Raw genomic sequence first — 27,732 nt, forward strand, 5'->3', positions numbered from 1 at the left:
ACGAAAGCTTAAGCGCTAATAAATTTGTTAGACTCTAAGGTGCCACAAGTACTCCTGTTCTTTAAATGTTAGGTGGTGCACGATTGACCCTGATTCCCCATTGTAGATCTACATCCTGCTGCTTACTCTGTGACTATATAGCTTTTAGCCAGTGTAGAAGCTAATGAGCTCCTGTAATTTCTCAGCACATAGAGTGGATATGTTTATTATTAAGAAAAGGAAACCAAATGCAGAGTTTACCTTTTAATACAATTAAGGGGGAAAAAAACCCCATAGAATATCTTAGCCAAAATGAAGATGTTAAACTGAAAGCAGTTCACCTGTTACATTGGTTCAGACATTAAATAAGCTGAAAGGTCTCATGGAAACCATGTGCATTTCACTGAAAACACTGTGAGACAGTAGAAAACATAAAACATGTTTTATGGTGTGGGAAAAATCAAACCCTACATTTCCTGTATTTCTGTCAGTGTGAAATCCCTTAGCTCAGCTAGAAGGAATTATTTACAATGTCGAAGGGTATCTGGTGATTTACAAAAGCATATGCTCAACAGAAAAACCCTGCCCCAGAGAGCTTACAGGCTTCAGTTAGGATCGCATATTAAGTATGGAACAGCTGGAGGAAGAGGGTTGGGAGTACGCCTGGTGCTTTTTGGTTTTGTTTTTATTTTAAACAGGAAAGCCATTGTGGTACAGATGCATTTCTAGGAGGAGAGGGGGAAGTTACAGAGCAGCATGAAAGAAGGCACAAAGCTGAGAGTGGGCAAGTAAGTACAGAGTGGCATAGTAGACCGTGGCCCAGTAGGAGAATGCAGTAGTTAAAGCTGTCAGTAGCAAGAGTACAGACTGGTTGGTGGGTAGTAGGAATGGGAAGAAAAGAAAAATGTGACACCATTCCCACCACCATCCTAACTTGCACAGGTGTCTCACCCAGAGCTTGAGCTTCCTTAAGCTGCCTTTATTGGCTTGGTTTCCCGCCAGTAATTTCTCTCATACACACCTATTTACCAGAAAGAGGAGTGTAGGATTAGGGTGTCCCAGTGCTGCCTCCCAGCTGTGCACTCATTGGTTGCAGCAACGTCAAAAAAGTGACCAATGAGAACTCTGTGATGCGCAACCAGTCTCCACAGTTAGTATCCACTCTGCACTACTGCCATGCGGTTACTGGTTCCCCCCCCGAACAATGGCTGCAGAACAGGCTGAATGAAGCTGTAACTCACAGAGCCTATAACCAGTTAGCTTTAAAGACAAAGCAGAAGGGGTAGAATAGAATATGATAAGCAAACTGGGGCGGAGTTATGTTAGTAAATCCCATTGTGCAAGCAGCCTGTTGGGTTTTGGTTTTCCCCTCAAAATGAGAAATCGCTCTTTCCTACACAGTAGGCAATAAAACCATTCAGGCGAGATCTGGATAGGTCCTATCCAATGCTAGAGCCCAAGTCGGGCTCTTCCATGCTTCAGCTTCTGAATGGATACAGGGGACAGACTCTGAGAACAGCAGCCATAGACTGAACAGCAGCATCCTTGGCCAGGGTAGTCCCATACTACCAAGTTTCCTGCAAGAAACTAAAGACTCAGCCCACCTCAAGCCTTGTGGAGAAGCAGTGGTAACAAGGGTGTTGTATTCACACATCCCCACACACCCTTAAGAGGAGCAGACCTGTGTTTTTGGTACTAGACAGAAATTTTCTATTTCATGTTACATTCATGTAAGTTAGCTGCTGAGCAATCTGACCACATATGAGTGTTGACCAGGGGAAATACATATAAAAAGTACCAGTTGGGTGTGTCTGCATGCTGTTAGTTGGCTGGAATGTGCAGATGAGCTTTTGGCACATCAGCTTCCTCTTTGGGGTGAACTAGCAGAGCTGTATCTTTGATTCACTAGCTGGAGAGGTTTTTGGGACAACAGGTCACGAGTACTAGCATTGCGCTGCAAATGAGGCAGATAGCTGTACGCACGTTAGTTAGCAAATGGGCAGGGTGTCAGTATATTAATGTCACTCCAGACTACACTAAATGTTATGGCTGGTGAAATAAGCATAAGACGTATTTCCCTGTCTCTGTTCAGTTCTTCCTTAAGGAGTGGCTGAACCTTGCATCCTTACTGGAGAAGGGGCCCAAGACAGGAGACATCTGTGATTGTCAGGTCCTCAATACATTCTTAATCCAAACTCTACTCCAAGAACTCTACTGGCAACATGTCCAAGCCCAAGGACCATGCATAGAATGGAACAGATTACAGCTGCCCTCAGCTCTAACAAAGAGGTGCAGTCTGTGCTTGGCTCAAGATTGTACATTGGGACCTGTCATCTCCCAAGGGCCAGCCCCTCCTTACTAAAGATGGGCTACCTGGTAAAGCACCACAGGCCACCCTCGCCTTAGTGGCAGTGTCAAAGCCAAACATCCCAAACTCTGAGGAGGCAGGTGGTGTCCTGGAGCATCAGGATGCTGGCAATATTTCTTCTTGCAGCTAATCAGGAAAATGGAGCTTCCTTTGAGGTGGCATTGCAGACACAGGGCTCTGGTGCGTTACTGTCCGAACGCTTCTGTGGTGGTGGTGTTTATTCACAAAACACCATTTTCCCAGTCCTCTTGAGCAGATTTCCTGCCTGCTCCGTCATCCTCTTCTGGAAGAGCCAAACAGTCTATGGAAGAAGCCTTGGCCACAGAGGACAATGGGGACTGCAGTGCAGGGCACACGGGGTACAAGATCTGAGGGGACACAAAGGTTAGATTTTTTTACTCCTAAAACATCCATGAAAATGACTGTCAGAGATAACAGAACCATCTGCAGACTTCATGACGGCATCTAATCTAAAAAGCAGTAGCAGACGGGGTGCTTTGCCTGGGTGAGGGCAGGCACAGCAAGCCACACACCACTAGGGCGCCACACTTTGGGTTGGAATCTGGGCCAGTCTTTGGTCCTTGTGAAAGCCTGCAGGTTGTCTGGGGATAGGGTTTACTTTGGGCAGTAAGAATGAATCAGCAGCAAACCAGCCTATCTGACTTACAACGGGCTGTGGTTGGTACTTAGATAAACTCTGCATTTTAGTGTAAGAGACTGTCCCAAGATCAGCAACAGATCTCAGTAGTTCTGACACCTGATCTACAGGTCTGCCCACTAGACAGCAGCTATTTCAAGCATCAGGACTGGGAACAACCAAATATTTACAGAATAGCCAGGAGGATTTTGAGAAAGAGGAATGCAGTGGAATGAATTTATTCAGTAGGGAAACTCCTACCATAGAATCTGTGCTGATAAACCCCCTCGGACTACTTGCTAACCAAGATTTAGTATCTGTTCCAGATGGGGCCTTCCCCATAGGACAGTGAGAGTGGGTGGCTGGGTTTGGAAATGAGAAACACTAACTATGATGATTTCCCCTTCCTTCATTCTCACAGCCTGTCAAGTTGTGAGCCGATCCATTCTCAGAACAGAAAAACAAACAAGCGTGACGCCCTAGGACTTCACACCTGTCACCATGCTGCACACACTGGCCACTGGGACAGCAGAGAGAGAACCCAGGACATTTCCCCCAAAATAATTATTTATTAATAATTATTAGCTCTTATTGCTCAGATCCACTCTCCCCCCGTTCCTTCCCCTCACCTATAGGAAAACCTTTGTTAGGAGAACAGGGTTTAAGACACAGTTGAGCAGTTCCAATTCCATCCCCAACCCCCAGGCATTTGGAAACAGCATCTCAAAGATCTGTAATTCTGAGCCTTACTCAATAGCATTTATTTTTTCCTTTGCTTTGATTCTTATTTGTCAATCTGGGTCCTCAAGAGGAAGAGTCAGCTGTAAATCAAGTCAGGTATCAGGAGTAAGGAGAGGGGCTCCCCCGTGCCCAAAGTCATTGTAGAGGTGTAACCAGAGTTTTTCCTCACTCTGTAATTATAGGACAGTGACCCACTTGTGCTTCCATTTTCTAACACCCCCATTTCCATGTTGACCATTCCCCAGAAACCTCCCCAACATCTTTCACTTGATCTATCAAAAATAAACAGCATTTTCAAGCCATCTCCTCCTTCTGGGGCTCCAATGAAGCTATTGGATACCTCACACCCTGTCGCCCACCTCACTGCTCACATTGGGAATCCTGAGAGGGAGAAAACTCTCCTCAAGCTACTGAAGAGGAGGGTTTGGAGGGAAGTGCCTCAGAGATGGATGAGCATTTAGGTCAACAGACTCAGGCTTGCAGGGTTCACGCTACCATGCTAAAAATAGCCAGGTAGATGTTGCAGCTCGGGGTCTGAAGTCTGGGGTGGGAGGGTGGGCAGTCCGCACAGCTAGTTCCAGCGTGGTTGTGTGAGCCCCCTGAGCCTGAGTCTGTTGACCTGGGCTGGGAAGCTCACTGCTGGCAGCTGCGTAGATAGACCTTAGGAGCCGATTATGAAAAATTGAGTTGTTCACTCACAGTTGTGCCCACTCTCAACACCTCTGGCCACTGTGGCCATTATATGTAGCAGGAGAGGCACATGGTCTATGTGCAGTTCACCAGAAATAGTTGCCAGGGGGCCAGGATAGCACATCAGACTGGTAAGAGGTTGATAGCTGGTGAACAGGTCAAATCGGATTCAATTTAGTAGCGACTGAAAGACATTGGCCTTGAGAGTTGTTTGTTGGCTTGTTTGTGAAATGAACAAACCCACCTCTAAGGCAATAACCAGCCTCCTGGTCTGCAGTCTCCGCAGAGCAACCAAGAGCTCGATTTATCAAGAGCTCCTCTTTCTCCCCTGCTGGTGTGAACTCTGGAGCTGGGGCAAATTGGAGGGGTGGCAGGAAGGGAACTTACACTAATGCAGTACCCATTATATTGCGAAAAGGATCAAGAGACTTGAAGAAACTGAAGACCACTGGCATCTTTCACCATTACTACGTTCACTTTAAATATAAACAAAATCTCTGCAGTTATCCAGCTGGGAGACACCTTCACTCCAGAAGATCATGTCATCTGTCCAAATGTGAGTGGCCACAAAGCCCTACAGCCTTGACCCCAGAAAACAACAGAACAATTTGTGTGCTAACGTTACCCACTGCATAGCATAGGAGCATCTATTTTGCCCTCAACAAACGGGGGAGAAAGTTACCTGCAAATACGGTCTAATCAGAAAGATTCTGCTTCCAACGTTACTTCAGGGGAGTGAATGACAACTCTTACACCCTCTTTTATTTCAGTTCCCACTACTGGATCTTGGGGGACAGGGGAGTGAGAGCACCGCAGTTGTTCGCAGCCTATGGAAAGAAGACAAACCCTCTTAAGTGCTCAGAATTCCAGTGCACTCAACAGTACTGGATCCAAATGCTTCCTTCAGCCACATTTTGATCCCTTCAAGTGGAATATCAGAGTATAATCAAGGAAACCAGATGGAGACGAGCTCTTCGTTCTAGTGCCATCACTCACTTGGCAGGATTGTTCCCTTCAGCATGTTCGAGCGATTGTCTATAACCATATTCTCATTGGCTGGTTTGGGCCTTTTGGGTGGTGTCGCAGATATACACCAAATCCCGCTGGTGCAGAACTAGGACTTCAGGACATGGGGCCTGTGCCCAGCGGACCCCACCGACTGGGGGGCACTGGAAAAATTCTGCCACTGAAGCCACAGGATGTGGAAAGCCCCCCCAACAGCCCCTGACCCTGTTCCAAAGCCAGCCCTCCCTCCCCCGCAGCGGCCCCCACCCCTGTCCCCGGGCAAAACCCTCCCTCCACCCCACCCCTGGTGGCCTGGGACTGTAGGAGCTCTCACTTCCTGCTGTGCCCCAGGGCCATGGCACGGGGACAGAGCTTCTCCGGTCTTGGGGCTGTGGGGAGCAGGGGAGAGAAAGGAGCAAAAGGAGTTGCAGGGCTGCAGTGGGGGGACAAAATGGGGGGTACCCTGGGTGGAACACGGGTGGGCCCTTGGGCCCCACCCCTGGGGAAGGGGCAGAAAGGGGTGGGGCTGTGGGTGGGGTCACAGGCGGAAGGGGCAAGGCTGCAGGCGGAAGAGGTAGGGAGGGACCCCCCTCTTGCTGTGGCCCAGGGCCCCAGAAAAGCTTAATCTGCCTCTGATGGTGCATTAGGAGGAAACAGTGTTGCTTGACTCTCAGAGCCTAGGCTGATTTTGTAGGGTGAGCGGATAGAAACCAAAACCCCAACTCCTCACTTGTAGACAGCACGTTGGAAATTAGCTGCAGAAGCAGTGGTGCACCCAAGGAAAATAAATGCCCTTCAGCGGTTTGGGTCCCAGCTACACTAGAAATAACCTCTCCCAGTGAGGGGCAGCACTGCAACTATGATCAGCTCAAACATGCAGGCCAACAGTGCTTGCTTTAGGAGGGAGGGATAACTCAGTGGTTTGAGCATTGGCCTGCTAAACCCAGGGTTGTGAGTTCAATCCTTGAGGGGGCCATTTAGGAATCTGGGGCAAAAATTGGGGATTGGGCCTGCTTTGAGCAGGGGGTTGGACTGGATGACCTCCTGAGGTCCCTTCCAACCCTGACATTCTATGATAAATAGGATAGTGGCTACTGAGAGTGCATCTTCACTGCAGGGATGATTCTGGACTCTGAAGCTCACTTCCCCTGTGACCAAAGCCTAGATTGTGTGACCCTTAGGACACACTGTAAGGCTCATGTATTTTTCTTGGGCCTGATTTACGAAGGTATTTAGATTCCTAGAGATGAAGAGAGGTTTCTGGGTGGATTTTCAAAAGTGCCCAAGGGAGTTAGGTGCTTAACTCCTGTTGACTTTCAGTGGGAGTGAGATGCCTACTCTGCTTTTGTAAATTCCACTAGGTGCCTCTCTGCATCTTCAGGTGCCCAAATAGCTGTGTAAGTCTGGCCCCAAGTTATTCTGGGGGAAGCAAGGGGATGGTGCAAATAGGAGCTTGGTAGTGGAGGGCTTGAGGATAGGTGGCAAAGTCTTTTTAAATGGTAAAAACTCCACTATATTTTTGATGATTATACAGCAGTGACAGCCCTGGCAAAGGGCTCCTTTATATGCTTCAGTACATAAAGACAGGTCTGAACCAAATTGGCCTAGATCTAAACATCATTCAACTTTGCACAGTTTCTGATGCTGACCCAAATGGCTCAGTTGCTCCCTGCCTATAATGGAACAAACCAAAACCCTGGACCTACATAGCTGCCAACCTTTAGGAAAGCCCTGTAATGAATCTATACTCCGTGACATTGACAGTTACAATTAATACAAACAGAGCATTGGATATTCTGCATTTCCTTCCCCAGTCTATCAACAGAAACGTTTCCAAATAGTACATTTTATCAAGTTTTCTATGAGGCAACAGAAAACAGCCCATGAATGTGACTCTCATTAAAGGAACTGTACTTACCATGACACCAGAAATATTTTAAAAGCAAGGCAATGGCCACAAGGAAGATGCAGATGAGAACCAAACTCGAGGCAATAATGGCCCCCTGGGGCAGAAGTCTTGGAGAAGAACATTCCTTTAGTTTTTCTGAGAAGAAAGGATTGATAAATATAACTGAAGGGCCCTTCACCATAGTGCCACTTTCACACAAGAGTGGGTCTGAGAATCCTGTTCTGTCCAAATTCTAATGCCAAGTAATGCTATTTTTGCCAGTAACATGCTTATTTGCAATACATTATCCAGCCACTCCTTATAGTCGCTGAACTATATGGAGTTCCAGGCAGGGTATGCTCCCTGGTACACAAAAGTGACAAAGCTAGAACTCAAGCTGTGAGGAAGCCTCCCATTCCCCAAGAGTATTTTTCTGGGTTTAAGGTTTTTATGACATCTGTGTAGTTTTAAGTGCTGGATTTTCTTCCAGAACTGGGCATGGATGAACTGTGTTTTACATGAGTTCTGCAAGGCTGGGAATATCTAAAAGCAGATAGGCAAATTTGACATAAAAAGGTGCACTCAGAGGTAATACACAGTAGGAACTAAGGATCATAACCTATCTGATTAACAGAGCAGACACTGCCTGCCCTGAGAAGCCTCTGTTGGCCATGGGTGTTTATGTGGGGAAGTAACAAAACTCTTTTCCTTTAAGGAACAGTCTGCATTAAACTTCCAGTCATAGAGGCACTACTCAGGTTCTCTTGTTTCAGGTACATTTACACCTAAGCCAGGGCAGTATGTATACCTCCAGGCTGATACATAAAAGAGACCTATGAATGCAAAAGGCATATTTGAGCTATCGTTCTCTGAGTAGGGGGCAAAAAGAGTGAAGGCCTGGAATTTTATTTCAATGGATTCAGATGCTCTTGCCATTCTCATCAGATGGTGGAACACCTGTCACTTAGAACATTTAAAAGACTAGACACATATTACCACTTCTATAGTAAGGAGCTCTCCTGCATTGGCAGGAAGATGGCCTAAATGTATGCTTCATCTCATAGGGCTTTTCTCTTGCTAATGACTATGATTCTAAGATTGGGCTAAATTTAGCAGCATTCAGTTTCCTGGACATTGGCTTTATTTTCCCCATAATCTTGTCAGCTGCACGTGTGAGCCCTGCTAGCCCGGAGCTGGGACTCCCAAGCATTTGTTGCTTTAAGGACTGTTCCCAACAAACTGAAGTGAAAGTGGCCACCGACTTTAAAAATCAAAAGGTGTTTTTTGTTGTTGTCACTGTTGTTTCCCCTCCCTGCCTTCAAAGAATCAGTCATCACCTCAGGCTATTGTTTTTTTATGATTAGTTTGCTGGGATTTTTCTTCCTTCTCTTCTATTCCACGCAGTATACTGTTGAGCCCTTTTCTTCATACTTGTTTCCTCCTGGGAATTTAGACATTATGTCCAGCTATTAGCAATATTCTCTGAGGGCCAGGTTCTGAGCTCCTTGCTCAAGCTGAATGGTACCTTCAGAGGTCCCATTGAGTTCAGCAGGACTATGATGAATAAGGCACTATTTACCATGGGTAAGGGCAGCAGCATCTCTCCTTAGCTTCCCTTGGAAATGCCTGGATCCATACAGTCAGAACATTGGGCATAGAAACATGTTTTAAATGTTGTTTTTAATAAAAAATGTTATTTTAAATCTCTGGCTTTAAGCATCTTCTTGCAAGCTCCTTTGCACTGTGAAGCATTTAGACTGTAACGACTACCTCACATTCCGTGTACTGCCTTTCATCACCCTCCCTGTCTGTTATCACTTGCCCCTTTCCAGGCACAGGCCTATTTATTGTATGATCCTCTATTTTGCACTGCACTGTATACAATCATGGTACATTACTACATACATATGTTAGGAATACTACTGAGTGTGGGAAGATGGAATTTCTTCCTGATTATTGCAGCCAGTAACAGACCTTGAGCCAGGAATGAGAGGGCTTGCAAGTTTTATGTTAGTGTAACTGTGGACACGATTCTGACATGAGTAAATGCACCCTTCTTTCTGAGCTATGTACCTCAGCGAGTTCCACAAGTTCATTACACACTGCGTACAATTGGCAGAAACTTACTCAGAGAGTAGTTAGAGGACACTTTGAAGTCATCATACTCAATGGTACATGTGAGGACAATGTCTTCAGTCAGATTGAGCTGCAATTTGGCGGTGACATTATAGAGACTGTTTTCTGAGGCAGCTGGCTTGGTTTGCCAATCCACAGACATATTATTGAGGATCCCGGAGACTCTGGGCTTTGGAAAGCCCCCATGAGAAGAACAGTTCACCATCACCTCAGTTGAGCCACAAGCATCTTTGGGTACATCCGCTGATATGACCGGCTTGCTGAAGTCAGCTGGAGCAAAGGTAGTGAGAGAGATTTAATTACCATTTTGTCAGATGAAGCACAAAATTGCAGGCTTCCTGACGCCTTGTCATTAAAGAGCCCACAGCACTTTGCATTCTAATGCCGCCAAATTCCTTCTAAAGTTACAGGTGGATAGGGAATTCTGGTATTCACCTTCACTTCCTGTCCTAAACTATTTTCCAGTATTGCAGTGCACTGTTTCAGCAGCTGCCACATTCAGTGGTGGCGTGCGGTCTCTCTAGACATACGGTCATTTGTAAGGTGTCCTTCTTAACCAAAAATGCTAAACCAGAAACTGGACTGAAACCACTAGCTCATTTCACACAGGAGCATTGAACAGTCATCACATGGTAACAACTTTCAGTCACTGTTGTCCTAGTAATTTGTCAACACTAGGAATATTCCTCTCCACAGGAGATGCACCCCACAAGAGGGGGAGTGGAGTGTTCTGGAAATATAGGAGGCAAGAAACTGGACAAGTCTCTTTTTTCACCTCAGTTCTCACTCGCTGATAGGGAGACAGTTCCTTCAGGGTTCCCTGCACACCAGGGGGTGTTATATACATGCTGCTGCAAGGCAGGCTGAGGTCTAGTGATGGGAAAACCTCAGGAGAGATGCACATTCAAGGTGTGGAAGATTCCAGTGCTTATTCATGGACCTAGATAGAGGCTTCCCTGCGAGATCTCTGGGACTTTCTGCTGTCATATGGGTCAAAAAGAAATCAATGTCTCTATTCTCAGTTGAAACCAGCTACCACAGAGGCAGCCGTGCAAATGGAAAATGATGATGCGAATAGAATTTCTTCTAATTTCCACGAAAGGTTCAGATTCGTTTTGAGCAACAGCACTCCTGTTCCTCCACTAAACCATTTATTGGGGGCAGTGCTTACATTGGTCTGAAAAAGTGTGCATGGGAGGAAAGATCATTTTCTATAGAAATGAAAGTGACATCATCAACATCTGCCTGTCTCCCCTACCCGCCCCATTAATTCTGCTCCCACATCTGTTCTACCCCCCTGGCTCCTCATCAATTCTGCCCTTTCCCAGCTTCATGTCTGCTCTTCCTGCAGCTCCTGGGGTTCTTCACTCCCCTTGTCACTTCCCAGGCCAAGAGTGGCTGCAGTGGCATCCCCTGTCCCCCTTCCCATGCTGGTGTTGCTGGCAAAGGAGAGACCACAGGCACCAGCCTGTCCCCATTGCTCACAGGAGGGGTGGGGAGAAGGAGCAGGGCCATCCTGAGCTGCTGGGCTCTTCCTGCTCACCACTCCTCTCCTGGAAGAATAGGCTCCTGGGGAGTGGGGGAAGGCAGGGCAGAGGAAGAGCTTTGCCGGTCCCTGCATTAGCTCTGATTGGCTGCTTACACCCCAGCAGGTGGCAAAGTAGCCAACCAGAGGGGGTTTCCCCCCATGTGGGGCTGACATGTGCACTCCTCAATGACAGCTTGAATAGTACAACTTTTATTGGCTGGGTCTGGAACCCCTTTCAACCAGGTGCCATTTAAGCACAGATCTGAGCTCAGGCTTATTTAACCCTTAGGGCATGGAAGTGTCTCATCCCTACAGCACTGGCCAGTCCCCTAGAATGTTGTGGGGCTCTCCAAGAGTGATGGGGCAAAACCAGGAAGGGTCTATGGCTGCTGAGAGGTGGGGCCTGGCCAGAAAGCAGTGTTCCCACCATACCATACCTTCCCTTGCAGGGAACGCTTCCTCCTGCCCTACGAGAGAGACCCAACTTCTCTGTGCCTCACCCTAGAAAGCAGCAAGGGGCCAAATAGCTCAAAGCACAGACCAGTGATGGCACTTTCTGGAGCGGCTCCCAGAATAAACTCCATGCCAAAGAGACTACTAGCAGGCAAGGGAAGGCAGGGAGGGCGGGGAGACCCGCTTTCAATGCTTGAAGTAGTGTGGGCAGGAACAGATTTCCAATTAGGCACAGTAGGCACATGCCTAGGGACATCGGCGTTCTAGGAGTACCTAAAAGTTAAAAATGAGTTAAAAATTAAAACGTTCACCAGTGATTCTCAACCTGCGGCCCGCGGGCTGCATACAGCCCAATTAGCACACATCTGCGGATGGCCCAGTTGTGTGCCAAAAAAAATTCAGTTTGCCACTCCAGTCCTGGCGGCGGGGGGGCTTCAGCAATGCAATGCAGAGGGCCCTGCTGGGCAAGTGGGCAGGCCCCACTTCTGCTCCAGCCTGGCTGATCACGGCTCTCCTGAGGGGCCAGAGCAATCCCTGACTGGCCCTGGTTGTGCTGCCGGCTCAGCCCGGTGGACGTAGTCACCTCCCAGCGGGACCGGTGAGTGTGGCCAGGGCACAGGAGAGTGGATCTGTAGGGGGACTTATGGGGGGGCTCTGGGCGGTGAGGAGGTGAGGAGTGCTAGGTCATGGCGGGTGTGGGAAGTCTGTGTGTGTTGGGGCGCTGGGTAGTGGGGGGAGGTTATGTGGGGCACTGGGCAGTTGTGGAGGGGGTGTGTGCAGGGGGCGCTGGGCAGTGGGGAGTCAGTAAGTGGGGGGGCGCTGAAGATGTTGTGCCTAGGGGTGTGTAAAGTGTAAATCTGGCCCTGAGTGTGGACTGCCATGTAGGAGGACAGAGCTAAAGAAGGGGGATGGCAGGTAATCCTATTGGAAATAGAATCCTAATGCTGAGTCTAGCCATGCTTACGCTTCCTCAAGGATGCTATGGCCTATCTGTTCTGTTGCCATAGTCAATGATGCATCTAGTCATCCATCTTAACCCCTGGGTCTTTGTGTATTAATTAAAGGCTTCTGATGATTTGGGTCACACCACTTACCTACAACTGCCAAAACCACAGTCACGTCACATGCGCGCTTGTAAGCTCCATCCTCTAGCTCTTGAACTATGCATTTATATATGTCGTTGTCTGATAGTTTCACTGGGAAGATCGACATTGTGAGGTTCTGTAGGTCCATCGTGGTCCGGTTCTCATACTTTGCATCGGTCTTGAGCTGCACACCTTTTGAGTAAGCAATCGCTACTTCCGAATTTTTTGTTTGCCAGTAAACACGATATTTAAACAGGGCGTATAGGCTGGGTAGTTTATAGCAGCAGGGCAGGAGGACGCTGTCTCCCACTTTGGCTTTGAGCATCATTTCCTGTGCAAAGACTGCAGGGAAACAAACTGGAAATAACAACATATGTCATGAGACAGTCATATACCCGTAATGCCCATTCTGCCTACAACTCCATCACCCTTGATCACAACTCAGTCTACTCCCACTGACGTGCCCGAGCTTTCCATTGTCCAGTTTACACTGAAATATTCTCCTGGAAGGGACCTGTCTCGGTGATGTGTTCTTGTGATGCTCCAGTCTCACGTATGGATTTAAGTAGGGTGACCAGATGTCCCGTTTTTAAAGGGACAGTCCCGTTTTTTGGGCCTTTTTCTTATATAGATGCCTATTACCCCCCACCCCGTCCCATTTTTTCACAGTTGATATCTGGTCACCCTAGATCTAAGTAATAAAAAATGGTTGCTAAACCTGTGGATTAGCAAAAATGAATAGAGCAGCAGCATCTGCATGGAAAGCAGAATAGGTCACAACTTTCAAAACTCAGAGTAAGTAATCATCACTATTGTCATTAAAGGGGTGATGTATGTTGTCAAAGCTGTTAGGGACCAAAACATCTCTTCTCTCTCTTCCTAGAGCTGTTTGTTTGCAAAATCCCTGTCGTTTTCCTGTGTGTTTCCCCAACCCCAAGCAAATACAGCAATGCATCTTTCTTGTAAAGGGAAGGGAGGGAGAACCAAGCCAACACACCAGCACTCATGAGCAACCCTACAACAACAAGCCAGCATCATAGTCCGACATTCACAAGCATCTCTACAAGAACAAACCAAGACACATAGCCTACAGTTCATGAGCATCCCCACAGTAAATCTGGATACATACCCTGGTGCTTATGAGGAGCCTCACTAAACCCAAACTAGCAGCTCGCTGCTCATGAGCATCCCCTATGCTAACAAACCAATGTCACAGCTTGGTGCTCATGAGCATCCTTGTGACAATAGGCCAGCACACTTATGAAGGGGAAAAAAAGAAAAGATCAACCCAGCCCTGTCCTGCAGTGGTTCCCCTGCTTTGCAGTATCCCCTTTGCACTCTGCTCCCATGCTTAGTCCTGCAATGCAGCACTACAGTAGCTTCCCCCCACTCCATCTGGCCACACAGTGGAGGTAGGACATCAGAGGTGATGGCAAGCTGGAAGGCTGGAGAGGACCCGTGATAGCAGAGCAGAGGCTAGCTGAGGATTGATTGGCCCAGAGTGGTGACAGAGCAGTGTCTGGAGAGAAAGAATGATCTTGTGGTTCAAGCAAAATGTGGGCAGTTCTATTGGGACCTCTGCCATAAGTTGCTGAGTAGCTTTGGGCCAGTCACTTAACCTCTCTGTGGCCAAGTTTCCCAAAGTGGGGATAACGATACTTACCAACCCTAAAGGGTCTCCTAAGGCTTAACTCATTGCTTGTAAAGCTCTCTGAGATCCTCCCTGGAAGGTGCTAGAGAAGGAAAAAAATCTTAGCCTGCCCCGGTGCTCCCTGATTTGCAGGAGGCGTGCCTGCAATTAACCAGAGTTCACAATTCAGACACCAAACCAAATCGAAAGCATGAGATTTCATGATTCCAGCATGAAATACACAGGGAATCCATTGCCAGAGCACATGCCCCTGCTCCACCCACCTGCCTTATGGCAAATCAGTAGGAAACATTTAGAAAAATGCCAGGTCCAGCAAATACAAAATTGTGTTTTCCATTTAATTGGGGAGCTCTTCTTTGACTCAGGCACTTCATTGCCCCCTCGCTAGTGACAGATCCCAAGGAGAGCTCTTTTTTATCAATCAGGTGTGCTACTCTGTGTAACGCAGCCCACCTTAAGCTGCATGTCTTGCTGCTCCTCCTCTTTGAGTGTGTCTGTCTTCTTCCTGCTTGTGTCTCCTTCCAGCTCAGTTACTATCATTGCTAGACTTCCGATAACAGCAACTGAAACTTTGGGATTTTGGCCTGATATCACCACCCAATGGAGCTGGGTTTTTTGCTTTTTTTTATTATAGAGAAGAGTGGGCGTAGCTGTAAATGTCAATGAGACATCGCATCATGAGTTGCATGAGGTTCTCCACACTTTGCCACCAAGAGTCTCCTCTGCAACCAAAAGGAGAACAAAAACCTCCTCGGCAGTACATATGCAGAGGCTGGAAACTCCTGCTGATGTCACACCTGCCCTTAAAAGGCACTGCACCCATGAAACTGCAACCCGAACACTTTAAGCCTGAAGCAACCACAGTCCAGGGAGAGTCATGCAGCTCCACAAAAGTCCCCAGTTCATATGAGTTTACTTTAAAGGTGAATTGCAAAGCAAACATGAAAACTGAAGCCAGTCCAGATTTACGTACCTAATGTTCCCCATAACCATACTCTGTAGAAGGCATCCACTATGGAAAAAACATTTTAATGAATCATCTAGACAAAAATTCCCCCCTCTTCCCAACCCGCCTATGAAATCCTCTTGGTCCTTGCTCTCTGTTCCCAGAATGGATATTTCATTGTGACCCCACGGATGAAGGAGTCAGGGATAGAGGAAGGAATTTCAGTTCTCTCACTCCTCCCACAGAAGAGAGCAAGATGCAGGGATTTCCTTAGTTGCTTCCTACAAAGGACACAGGAACTCCAACTCCATTTGCTTGGTGATTCCCACTTTACTACCTACTTGATCAGAGACAGTGCTATGATTAGATCTCTGCATGGGTCAGGCAGAAGGAGTAGAGTGCTGATCAGGAGAGGTGCTCTGAGCATAACAAGGCAATAAGGAAGCGTTAGCAGTAAGGTTGGCAGAATTTATATACATAATTTCAGTGGATAATATCAATGGTTATTTTTAAGTATTTTAATTTTTTTCAATTTAAAGTTTCTCCATTGTGCAAAATTATGGGTTTTAAGCATTTATTTTTTATTTTTTATCTTTTTTTTTTTTAACAGTTGCGGGGTCAGGAAATTATTTAATGACAGAAGATACTGAGGTTCAAAAAATTAAAGCTTTATAACCATTAAAACACAAACTGTCAACATCAGCTATCAAAATATACAATACATATATCCATAAAGTGATTTTTCCAAGAATTTACAAATAAATTCAATAATTAGGTTATCAATTAAAATTAATTAAGTAGGTCTTTAAATAAATTTGCACCTGCTTCATTATTTTCCTGTCCCAAATGATCTTAGCAATGGGATAACAGATATTTTAAAATTTCCATATAGTTCATATTGGGCATAGGCTATATCTCAGGCAATGTGGTTGTATTTAAGATGAATTACTGTTGTCTCTAATTGTTATGAGTATATTTGCTATGGACAGGCTCCTGTCAACAGCTCAGGTAACTCATAAGTGGGGCTGGTGTGACATCGGAGGTAACTCAACAAATCATCACCCTTCCTCTGAAGCTAATTTGCATGCAACAATTCTATTGGTTGTAATGCCTCAGTGGTATGAGGAAGACAGGGCACATGTGCTGAGAGCAGTCTTCGGTAGATTTGGCCCAACTGGTAGTACGCTTTAAAGATTATGTAGCTGTATAGTAGGTGGCTGCACATTAGCTTGGGCATGAGTATTTGACAGGATTCCTATGGCACTTCTATTTCGGTTCTACTGTGCACAGAGGCAGCACTGTACTGGGAAAATGAGGCAGGAGCACAGAGATACTGGACTCAACAATGGGTTCTCCCTGAACCCCTTCCCAAGTGCTGGAATCAGTAAGAGAGCCCTGCACACCAATAAGTCAATTGCAAATTAAGGGTCCGGTTCACCAATATGCTTCAGCAGCTTTGTGCTGCACGCTCTGACAATGCAAAGCAGCTGTAAATCCAGCTCTTAGTGACCAGGTACTCCTTGGTGGGCCAGAAGCTCTTCTTCCAGAAGCACCACAGATGTAGTGCGGAGAAGGAAGATGGAAATAGAGCAGCTCTTTAAAAAATAGATAGGTTTTTATGTCACCAGGAGTTGTATTCAGTCCCATTTCCTTATAGGTTTTCAGTGTGTGTCAACTGTGCCCAAAGCAACCTTAATTCTACTCTGTACTGATTCTATGAGGAGGAGGGAAAGGTATGAAAGAAATCGAATTTGTTTTTAAAACTGAATTTCCTCTAGACTGGGACCGTACATGCAAATTAATGGATTCTAAGGCCAGAAGGGACCATGATCATCTAGTCTGACCTCTTGTATACCACAGGCCACAGAACTTCCCTGATTTAATTCCTGTTTGAATGAAAGCACATCTTTAGAAAAATATACAATCTTGATTTAAAAATTGCTGATGGTGGAGAATCCACCTTGACCCTTGGTAAATTGTTCCAATGGTTAATTACTCTCACAGTTACAAAAAAAAAAAAAAAAAAAAAGAGCACGCTTTGTTTCTAGTCTGAATTTGTCTACTTCCAGCCACTGAATCTTGTTATAACTTTTGTCTACTAGAAGTGTCCTTTATTATCAAATTTCCATACTGGACACAGATGTTTGTAGACTATGATCAAGTCACCTTAACTGTCTCTTTGTTAAGATAAACAGATTGAGGTAACTGAATATCACTGTAGGACATGTTTTCCAATCTAATCATCCTCGGGGCTCATCTTCGAACCTTCTCCAATTGATCATCAACATCCTTCCTGAATTGTGGGCACCAGAACTGGATGCGGTATTCGAGTAGCAGTCTCACCAATTCCCAATACAGAGGTAAAATAACCTCTCTACTCCTTCTCAGTATTCCCCTGGAATTCTAAGGATTTCATTAGCCCTTTTGGCCACAGCATTGCACTGGTAGCTCATGTTCAGCTGATTATCCACCATGACCCCCAAGTCCTTTTCAGAGTCACTGCTTCCCAGAATAGGGGGCCCCAGCCTGTAAGTATGGCCTACATTCTTTGTTCCTAGAGGTATAACTGTACACTTGACCGTATTAAAACACATAGTTTACTTGTACCCAGTTTACCAAGTGACCCAGACCAATCTGTATCAGTAACCTGTCTTCTTCATTATTTACCACTCCCACAATCCTTGTGTCATCTGCAAATTTTATCACTGATGTTTTATGCTTTCTTCCAGGTCATTGATAAAAATGTTAAATAGTACAGGGACAAGAACAGATGCCTCTGGAACCCCACTAAAAACTCATCCATTGATAATGATTCCCTAAGTACATTTACATTTTTAGATCAATTGGTTAGTCAGTTTTAATCCATTTAAAGCATTCCAATGTTGATTTTATTTGGTTCTAGTTTCTTAATGCCACGTAGTACCAAGACAAATACCTTACAAGAACTGTAAGTATAGTACATCAACACTATTACCTTTATCAACCAAACTTCTAGGCTCATTAAAAAAATTATCCATTTAGTTTGACAAGATCTATTTTCCAAAAACTACGTTGATTGGCATTAATTATATTACCCTACTTTAATTCTTTACTAATCACGTCCCATATCAGACATTCCACTATTTTTCCCAGGACTGATGTCAGGCTGACAGGCCTGTGATTACCCAGACCATCCCATTTATTCTTTTTAAATAGTGGCACTAATTAGCTTTCTTTAAATCCTCTAGAAGTTCACCACTGTTCCAAGACTTATTGACAATCAGCAATAACGGTCTAGACTGCTCCTCTGCAACTCTTTTAAAACTCTCGAATGAAAGTATTTGGACCTGCTGATTTTAAAATGTCTAACTTTAGTAGCTGCTGTCTAACATCTCCAGAGATACTAGTGGAATGGAAAATATTTCATCATCAACACCACCACCACATCACTACATTGTCTAGCTTTTTCATTGAACATTTCTGCCTTTTCTGAATTGTCATTGACAATTCTACCACTTCCATCTAGTAAAGGACTATATCATTGTTAGGATTCTTTTTGTCCCTAAAATACTTTACCATCTCCTTAATGCCTTTAACGTAATCACATAGCTGTGTCATGTCATCTCTATAAGGCAAAGTTAAGGTGGGTTAGAAGCCGCAAACTGTGCGTTATTGCCTTATGTTTGTATTTCTTTTAAGCATAACCTTAACCCTCAATTTCCTGGATTTAAAAGGCTTGGTTTGAAGACAATTACAACTTCTCTACAATTTCTTTTATCCTTAAGGTACTGATACATACTTTCAATCTTAACACCATTTTAACATTTTTATTTTTATTTTATTTTTTTTGGTTTAAAAGAGGTCTCTAGCCCTTATGATTATGAAGAAAGCCTGGAAAACATGAACCATGTGAAAGCGATGCACTGATGCTGAGCCTGCAAAACAGCATGAACTCGTAGATCTGGGAAGTGTGTTACCCCTATTCATCTCAGTGGCAAGTTAGCTCTGAAGCCTAATGATGGTAATATCAACCTCAATAACAACATTGTTTACTATGTTACTGAAGATCAAAGCATGTCCAGCACCACGACTTCCCTCCCACCCAATTTAACCCAAGCCTGTCACAGGCAGTTCAAAGCAGAGCACATGGGGTGCTAATCAGCATGCTGTCCATTGTTGTAATTCTTACTCAGCAAGAATTGGACTACAGTCATCCCCACTTTGCCTAAACTTGTTTGTGTCACTACAGTGAGCAGACCACAGCCCAAAGACTTGCAGCCAGGGAGCAGATACACTGAGTAAGACGGGGGCATTTTTACTGAGTCACTGATGTGACAATAACTTTGCTGATAAGAAAAACAATTCAGCATTAGAAGTGCCTTGATCTTTAATTAGTAACTCCTAAGACATGCCAGGGAAGCTTTAATAACCATGTAGTCAAGAGGGTGTCACCTTGGCACCATCTCTAGCAACACAGTGACATGCCCCACATCAGCGTCACCATAATGGGGGCACATGAACACTGCCCTCTGAACTCCACTTCCCTGTGCAAGCCACCCACTGGGGTACTTCAAGTCCCAACTCTACCTAGTTTACAAGATAAGAAAGATCACAACTCATGGTAGCAAGACTGTATTGCCACTAGCCAATATGTTACATCCAAACAAGGAGCTGTGAGGGACAAAACCCTGATGGATTCCGCTTTCTTAGCTGCTTGGATCCAAGTGAAGACATTCAGACTGGATGAATGACTTTTTTAAAGGTCTATTTGCCTTGACTTTTATTGTGCCCCTCCCACTCGGGTTATTCTGAGACAAATGGAATATGCGTGCTGGGCAGGGGGGAGGGTGGTTTTCTTTAATGCATATCAGCAGAGCTGGGGTATAGGATGGAAGGGGAGCGGTTTTTGTTGTGGGAAGAGAGGGGAGAGGGAGTGAAAGACCCACTGAAACCCTCTTCCAGCACTAGGAGCAGACAAACCAAGTTAGGATAAGAAAGGACTGAGTTGAACATTCACTCAGAATTCAAATCCAAACCTGGATCTTCTCTGAGGTTAGAAAAATGATGGTTCCTTTAAAACAACTCCCTCCCCCCCCCACCCCGACATTTCCTCAGCATTCTTGCGCTTGCTGGTTTGGGGCATGACCAGAAGTAGAAGTTGTGCAAGACCATTCTAGGGGGATGTGTAGAGCACAGAGATTGGGATGAATTTGTTAAGTTTTTTCAAGATTCATCTGTCCCTGGTTGGAACCCAGTCCTGAATAGTACTTTCTAGTAGAATACTTTGCCGTTCTGTAGCACCTTCCTACTGAGGCAGTTCTCAAAGCACGTCCGTCACAAAACCCCCGCCTGAGTATTATCCCCACTTTATAACGAGAGATTTCAGAGCAACAGCCGTGTTAGTCTGTATTCGCAAAAAGAAAAGGCGTACTTGTGGCACCTTAGAGACTAACCAATTTATTTGAGCATAAGCTTTCGTGAGCTACAGCTCACTTCATCGGATGCATACTGTGGAAAGTACAGAAGATCTTTTTATACACACAAACCATGAAAAAATGGGTGTTTATCACTACAAAAGGTTTTCTCTCCCCTCACCCCACTCTCCTGCTGGTAATAGCTTACCAGCTATTAAGCTATTACCAGCAGGAGAGTGGGGTGGGAGGAGAGAAAACATTTTGTAGTGATAAACACCCATTTTTTCATGGTTTGTGTGTATAAAAACATCTTCTGTATTTTTCACAGTATGCATCTGATGAAGTGAGCTGTAGCTCACGTAAGCTTATGCTCAAATAAATTGGTTAGTCTCTAAGGTGCCACAAGTACTCCTTTTCTTTTTATAACAAGAAAAACTGAGGCACAAAGGTTAAGGCCCAAATTTTCAAGTGTCTACTAATTTTGGGTGCCTCAAGTTTTCAGATACCCATCCCACACCTTATGTGAATAGATGCTGTAAGTGCCCAACACCTGTGAAAATCAAGCCCTACATGCCTCAGATTGGGTACCCCAAATTAGTGAACACTTTTGGTTTAAGTGACTTCCCTGAAAATGCACAAGTTAGTGATAGGGCAGGGAATAGAAACCCAGAGTCCTTACTCCAAGCCCTCTGCTCTAATGGGCATGTATCCACTAGCGCACTGAGGTGGGAATCTTGGCAATAATCCAAAATGTGAGGTTGAGGAAATATTTTATATATATATATGTATTTAATCTAACCGGCTAAGTGATCATTAAAGGAGAATAAAATTGCATTCTACAACTATTTGACTATAACTATCTGAAAGGTATAAAGACCAAGGATGGAGAGAAATTGTAGAGGGCAGTCCCAAGGGGAAAAAAGCTAAAAGTATGAGTCCATGAGAGGACCATCTATGTTGAATTGCAAGCACTTTCTAACAGCAAGATCTCTTTAGACTGAAATAGTTTCCCAAAGGAAGTGATGAACACGTCTTAGAACAGTCAAAGGTAGACAGGCGGTCACATGCTCTACATAGAACAAGTTTGCAAGTTGCAGTGGCAGGGTTTGACTAGATTATCTTTCCCACCTTTAATTTTTATTATCCAATGTTGTTATACTGCAGAATCAGAGGAAAGTGAAATGTACTGTGTCCTGTATGTAGGAAGACGTCATCATTAGTCACTGCCCAGCCAGCAGTCAGTCAGCACTTTCATTTTCAGTCAGGGAGTCCCCTGGGACCAATGAACTGAAGTGATATTTGAAAAGGTAAGAGAGAAAAGCAGAAGCACAGTCCGTGGCAGTTCCGCATTTGGAACCATTTGCATATTCTCGAATGACCTTCTGAATCTACCAGTGATGTTCCTTGGAGGGAATCGAGTTGTTACAACTAGATTTGAGCTCTGATCCATTTAAAAACAGCAACTGGCCTCTTTCGCACAACGCTGAATTTTAGAGCCTTCAGCCTTCCTGAGGGCATTTACCAATGTCGCTCACCTGGCTAAAGGCACAGCACATGTAAAAATACATCTACTGAACGCACAGCTCAGACAAAGACCTCACGTCATTAAATGCAAAACACCTCTACATAAATTCAATACAACAATAACACAACAAATGTTTGTTATTATGTGATTATCATACACATTGTAAGGAGAGTGGTCACTTTAGATAAGCTATTACCAGCAGGAGAGTGGGTTTGTGTGTGTGTGTGTGTGGGGGGGTAAAACCTGGATTTGTGCTGGAAATGGCCCAACTTGATTATCATACACATTGTAAGGAGAGTGATCACTTTAGATAAGCTATTACCAGCAGGAGAGTGGGGTGGGAGGAGGTATTTTTTCATGCTTTGTGTGTATATAAAAAGATCTTCTACACTTTCCACAGTATGCATCCGATGAAGTGAGCTGTAGCTCATGAAAGCTTATGCTCAAATAAATTGGTTAGTCTCTAACGTGCCACAAGTACTCCTTTTCTTTTTGCGAATACAGACTAACACGGCTGTTACTCTGAAACAACAAATGTAAATGCTGAGGAGTCAGCAAAAGTTAATGGCCTCAGAGTAATATGAACTCACACATGTGCACACTGGATTTGTTTGGATTTATATAGAAGAGTCTAACTGGATAAATGTAGGTGAGCTAAGGTCTTCAGAGTAACTCTGACAGCGCCTGATGTGAACATTTGAATATGCAACTTAATACAAAGTTTAAATGTAGTACATTTCTTTGGGGGTTTTTACTTTTATGTAAAGAAAATAGAACAAAGAGAGGGGAAAGGAAAGAAAGCATCCATAAACTATGATCCCGACTAGACTTTCTAGCTCGCTCTTTATATTTCTGGGCAGCTTGGGGTGGAAGGTTGGAAGGAGTCAATTCTAACTTTTGCTGCCGATATTTTTGGCTGAATAAATTGTTTCTGCATCTTTGGGTTCTGAGGAGGCAGCAGCTCATCCAAAAAGGCAAAAGAGACAGGGGCAGCAGTAGCAAAAAGGCAGAAACTGAATTTGCATGGCTTGACCGCTTGGGCTGTGGCTGCGTCAGTGAAACATTTGCAATTTCCTCATTGCAGTCTGGCCCCGGTACAGCCCCTAGTCCTAATGGGAATTGCACAGAAACTGGCCACAAATGGACAGAGAGTCATTAGTAGCTGATGAAAACTTTGCCGATGCCCATTGAGCATGCTACCCTTTTTGATTTTTAGTCTCTCCCACCACGCCCAATAGAAACCATCTCCTCCCTGAGCTGGCTATTGTCACATGCATTAGAGAGGGGATTCCCAGCTCTTTTGAGTTGTTGGTGAGGAAACATTTTCTTTCATTGCTGAAGGAAGTGTATTTCCCCACCTTCCAATAACTCAAAAATGTTGCAGGGATTTTCCTCAAAACTTTCCAAAAAAATTCACCGCTGGCCAGAGCCCAGGAACCAGATCCTGACCCTTGGCACCACTCCGGGCAGGCAAAGAGGCTGCATAACCGTATTAAAGGGGTAGTAGGAGCTTCTCCCAGCAAATGAGAATGGATGGCTAAGGATGGCTCCATTGGCTCTACGTCACCTCCTTCTGGTCTTCACCAACACCGGGGGTAGGCCAGGAGCACACTGAGATCCAGCAACCGTTGGCCAGTATAAGAGTTTCTAAGGGTACGTCCACACTGCAGCACAGAGCGAGCCTCCCAGCCTGAACTGACAGACTCAGGCTACCTTGGCTCTAGTTAGTGTGCTAAAAATAGCAGTGTGGATGTTGCTGCACCAGTGGAGGCTTGGGTGGCTAGAGCCCAGCTGCAGTGTAGACCCACCCTAAGGGGCTGTTACGAGCCAGCATAACTTAGAATAGCTCTAAGGCTACTCTAAGTTACGCTAGGACTTGAAGTGATCTCAGGAAGCCCTGGGGAATTGGGGAAGCACAAAGATGGCTTGAAGCCACCTTTGCAACCCTTCCCTGCCCTATCCCAGGTCCTGTGCTGAGTGCAGCGTATTGGAACCTGAGAACGGGGACCCACGCATGAAAAACACCAGCCACAAAGGAGAAATGTTCAGAAAGTTATGAGCATTTGGAAAGATAGAGTTAGAACGAAAGCCCTGAGGTTACACTATCTATAGCAATCACTAACAGTGACTGTCTGTGTGTGTGCATCTATATATACACACTGTATCCACTATAGCTCTTGTGTGTGTGTGTGTATATATATGATACACACACACACACAAGCTAAGGGCTATAGTTGATACAGTAAATATTGTGCCACAGGTTGAAGAAAATAGCTTCAGGAATTATTGCCCACTGAAGGTCATTTTATTCGCCTCAAGGGGCAATAAACATATGTATTCAGGGGGTGATGCTGGTTTAGATTTTATTATACAATGTTCTGTTTCCTAAACATGGTGCAGCTTTAGTTAACCTCTAAAAGGGTCCTGAATTTTATATCACAGGCTTAGAACAATTTTGTTCCATGTCATAGTAAAATAATGACTACCGTAGGTTCTTCTAGAGTGCCCATCACCATGGTATCTACCTGCTGTCATTTAGCCCTTAATCCATACATCACAAAGTAGGGTATGTATCAAAGCTTCTATTTTGCAAAAGCATTTAAGGCTCAAAAATAGTCACTGATTTTGGGTACCCAACTTGAGGCACTTCAAGATGCCTTGATACTATCTGAGTCCCCCGGCTCAGAGTGGAGAAAAAATTATAACCAGTACATTTTAGAAATCTCCAAAGCTTTTCTCTGCTTGTTAATGCCATAGTGTTCAAATCAAGCATCTTGCAGTCTACCAGGATTAGAAACAGAAGGACTGTTCCTTTGGAAAGGACAGTTCCTGGCTTTCTAACGGGATAAAGCTCCTGTTTCTATTGATTAGACCTTAAAACTGTCAGTGGTGAAGGCCTGCGTATTGTCTATCCTGGGCTTAGTATAATTTTGGGGAAAAATGTCACATTACTCATCAGTAATGTGGCCTTCTCGTACACACACACACTTATACACATACACACGATGGTTTAGTGCGGCATAGCATTACAGCATGAGTGTGGATGGATGCATTACTCACAAATACATGTATTATGTTTATGACACATATTTATATGTGTGGTTAGGAGATTGGGAGAGAGAAAAGAGCCCTTGAAAACGTGGTGGTTTGCTTTACAGGGGACTGCATGTTTAATTCCATGTGAAATTCCCCAAGTTTTGCTTTGAGTTTCAGGTTTGAACAAACTCAATCTTAAAGTGAAACTCTGTGGAAATGACAAAGTTTTCCCCCATTTCATAATACTACCATGAAAAACTCAGAATTTTGAACAACTTTTATGCAAAGCCACAGTTCAGCACAGTTTGCTCTAAAGTGTCATGAACTACACGGAAACTGTCATTAAGCCTAATGCTTCAAATCTGTAAGGGATCCAAGCTCAGGAGAACTGTATGTGCTTTGCGGTTCCGGTGTTAACATTTCACACAGCTGTGAGGACTGATCTCAAAAGCCTATTGAATTCAATGGGCCTAGCAGCAGACTCTTGGAGAGGGCGAGGGGACAGGATATATGACTCAGTCCCAAGACCAGTAATCTAAGCCTGCATTAGGGGAATTGTTGATTGTGTGATTTTGCAATGACCAGTTTATTGTACATTTCCCAGAGGAGAAATGATCTCTTTCCATTTCTGCATCTCCTGGGAGCTTAGAAGCACTTCTGTCCCAGAAGCTCTGAATCAGCCCCTATCCTTCCAGTCAAGGGAAGACTGGACAGGGCAGGGCTTCAGTGACTGGAAAGGGTACCGCTGAGCAATGAGAGAACACCCACCCATTAACACCCTGCCTATCCTTGGCAGCACAGCTGGCTCTTAGCTTTGTGTGGCCCTATGAAAAGTAGCACTTGCATGGACCCCCCCAGACTCAGACCAGGCACTTTCCCACATCCCTTCCTGCCTGCCTCTGGTGCTCACCCTGCCCGTGGGGAACCCTCACCCCTCACACTATTGAGACTCAGCAGTCTTTAGTGACCCACTTGGCCTAGGAAGCCAAGATGGAGGAGAACTGCCACTTTCCAAACAGAGAGCGGACAAGGGTGTCTTGGGAATTCTCTCTCTGCTGTGGCCTGCAGGCACTGCTCCGATGGGGCCGCGGCTATGGAATTGAGGATGCCCTTCTAGACAGCACCTCATGGGTGTGGGGAGTGCAGGGCCCAACATAGGCACATAGGTCACACACGCTTATGGTTGGGTCTGTTCAGAGGAGTGGGACCAGGATCAGAAATCCAGTTCTTGCGTAGAGTATTAACCCCCACAGGCCATCAGGGCTCTCCCCAGCACCCTGATATTTCTACTAAATTTTAGAAAGAGTGAAAGGCACTACCTTGGAAGCTGCAGTCTTCTCTCTGTCCCCACAACATGCAGCAGCAGCAGCTCCAGCCCCCCAAGTTTCTGCCCCAATGCTCCTCACCGGCCTAGTGTGGGGAACGAGGGAGACAAAGCTCCTGAGATACAAAAATGGAAATGAACTTGTCCACTTACCTAGACTAGTGAAGTGAAGCACAAAGAGGCCCTGCCAGAACCAATTCTTTAGCGCCAGTCCAGACCACATCAGTTCAGCCCCAGCCGCACACACCATTTTCTCAGAACTCCTCGGATAAAAAAAGGCAGAGAAAAGAAAAGGAGTGAAACAAGAAGGAATTGATGAGTTAGTAACTGAACCCTTGCATTGACCAGAAATCTTAACTCTTTGGACGAGTGATACACCATGTAGCACGTCTATAGTGTTGATCATCCAGCAGGATCCCATAGCACTTTACAAACATTGGTTAATTAAGCCTGAGTGTCAGCGTGCTGTTCACCCTCCATGAGTTTCATTGTGGACTGGGTGATCTGCTTTGCTTGGGAAAGTCTAATGGCCTTTTCAAGGGTTAGTTCTGGGTGCTATGGGGGTTATTCTGAAGGTGCGGTTAGGTGACTTTCCCAAGGTCCTTGCCACTCACCAGTGGCAGATTTGGCAATACAGCCCAGGAGCCCCAATTCCTAAATCCTCTGCTCTATACACAAAACACACTGAGCCCCATTCTCAGTGCACCAAGGCTCTGGTTGGTGTAAAATCAGGAGGCTGGCTTTACACGACCTTTGTGCCTCCCCCTATTATTCTGGAGTTGGCCAGGAGCCTAGAATAGCCTCAGGACTTCCTCAAACTGCACCCAGCTGCTTTGGCCTTTCAGCATTTGGGAAGTGAATTCAGTGCTGGAGAGCTGCTGGATTTACAGCTCAGGAGAAAGCTGTTTATTAAAGAGGCATGGCCCCAGCAAGAGGGAGTCAGTGTCCTCAAAGCCTGCGTCCTCCCATTCTGCCTCAACTCATAAGAGCCTCCTTTTTAAAATCATCCGCTCAAGGTATTCAGAGGTTTGCTTTCCAGCCCGGCAGATTTCTGACCAATTTAAAGATGACACATTCTTGCTTGTCAGCACCCCACAGAGCCCAACATTACCAGAAACATGCCATTCAGCCAGACAGTAGTGAACTGCTAGCAGAGGAAAGCAAAGGGCCAAACCACTCCAATAGAGGCCCCCAGAGTCACCCGCAGCAAGACAAAAACCGAGAGCACTCACTTGTATTCCAGGGGCTCCTTCTCCCTCTTGCCGTGGGGTATGGGTAGTCCTTAGCTGGCCACGTCCTCTGTGTAAGAGAGCTCAAAGCACCTCATTCTCAGTCACCCGTGCACAA

At 45.3% G+C, this 27,732-nt stretch overlaps 1 protein-coding gene across 4 annotated transcripts; it reads right to left on the reverse strand.

The window, feature by feature from the left end:
• Positions 1-27,732, reverse strand: CD80 (CD80 molecule). 4 transcript variants are annotated; one of them, XM_073304479.1, is made up of 7 exons: positions 27,618-27,732; positions 26,539-26,645; positions 12,520-12,852; positions 9,436-9,714; positions 7,339-7,464; positions 5,098-5,242; positions 2,636-2,715 (listed from the first exon to the last, which is right to left on the reverse strand). In XM_073304479.1, exons 2-6 carry the CDS (start codon positions 26,633-26,635, stop codon positions 5,115-5,117), a joined length of 963 nt encoding a protein of 320 aa, XP_073160580.1. In that variant the 5' UTR covers positions 26,636-26,645; positions 27,618-27,732; the 3' UTR covers positions 2,636-2,715; positions 5,098-5,114. The 4 variants fall into 4 exon arrangements, with proteins under 4 accessions (XP_073160589.1, XP_073160580.1, XP_073160559.1 ...); XM_073304458.1 differs by having other exon boundaries at positions 12,520-12,867; XM_073304469.1 differs by having other exon boundaries at positions 12,520-12,867; positions 26,539-26,648.

Source organism: Lepidochelys kempii, chromosome 1 (assembly GCF_965140285.1).
Source record: "Lepidochelys kempii isolate rLepKem1 chromosome 1, rLepKem1.hap1, whole genome shotgun sequence".
Taxonomy (NCBI): Eukaryota; Metazoa; Chordata; order Testudines; family Cheloniidae; genus Lepidochelys; species Lepidochelys kempii.

Excerpts from the sequence above, each read along its gene's own strand:
- CD80 (XM_073304458.1), bottom strand. The coding sequence starts at position 26,635 with ATGGTGTGTGCGGCTGGGGCTGAACTGATGTGGTCTGGACTGGCGCTA. Across the intron at positions 12,868-26,538 it reads GCTTCACTTCACTAGTCTAG|TTTGTTTCCCTGCAGTCTTT; the intron begins GTAAGTGGACAA and ends TGTTATTTCCAG. Across the intron at positions 7,465-9,435 it reads GTCCTCTAACTACTCTCTGA|AAAAACTAAAGGAATGTTCT; the intron begins GTAAGTTTCTGC and ends CTTTCTTCTCAG.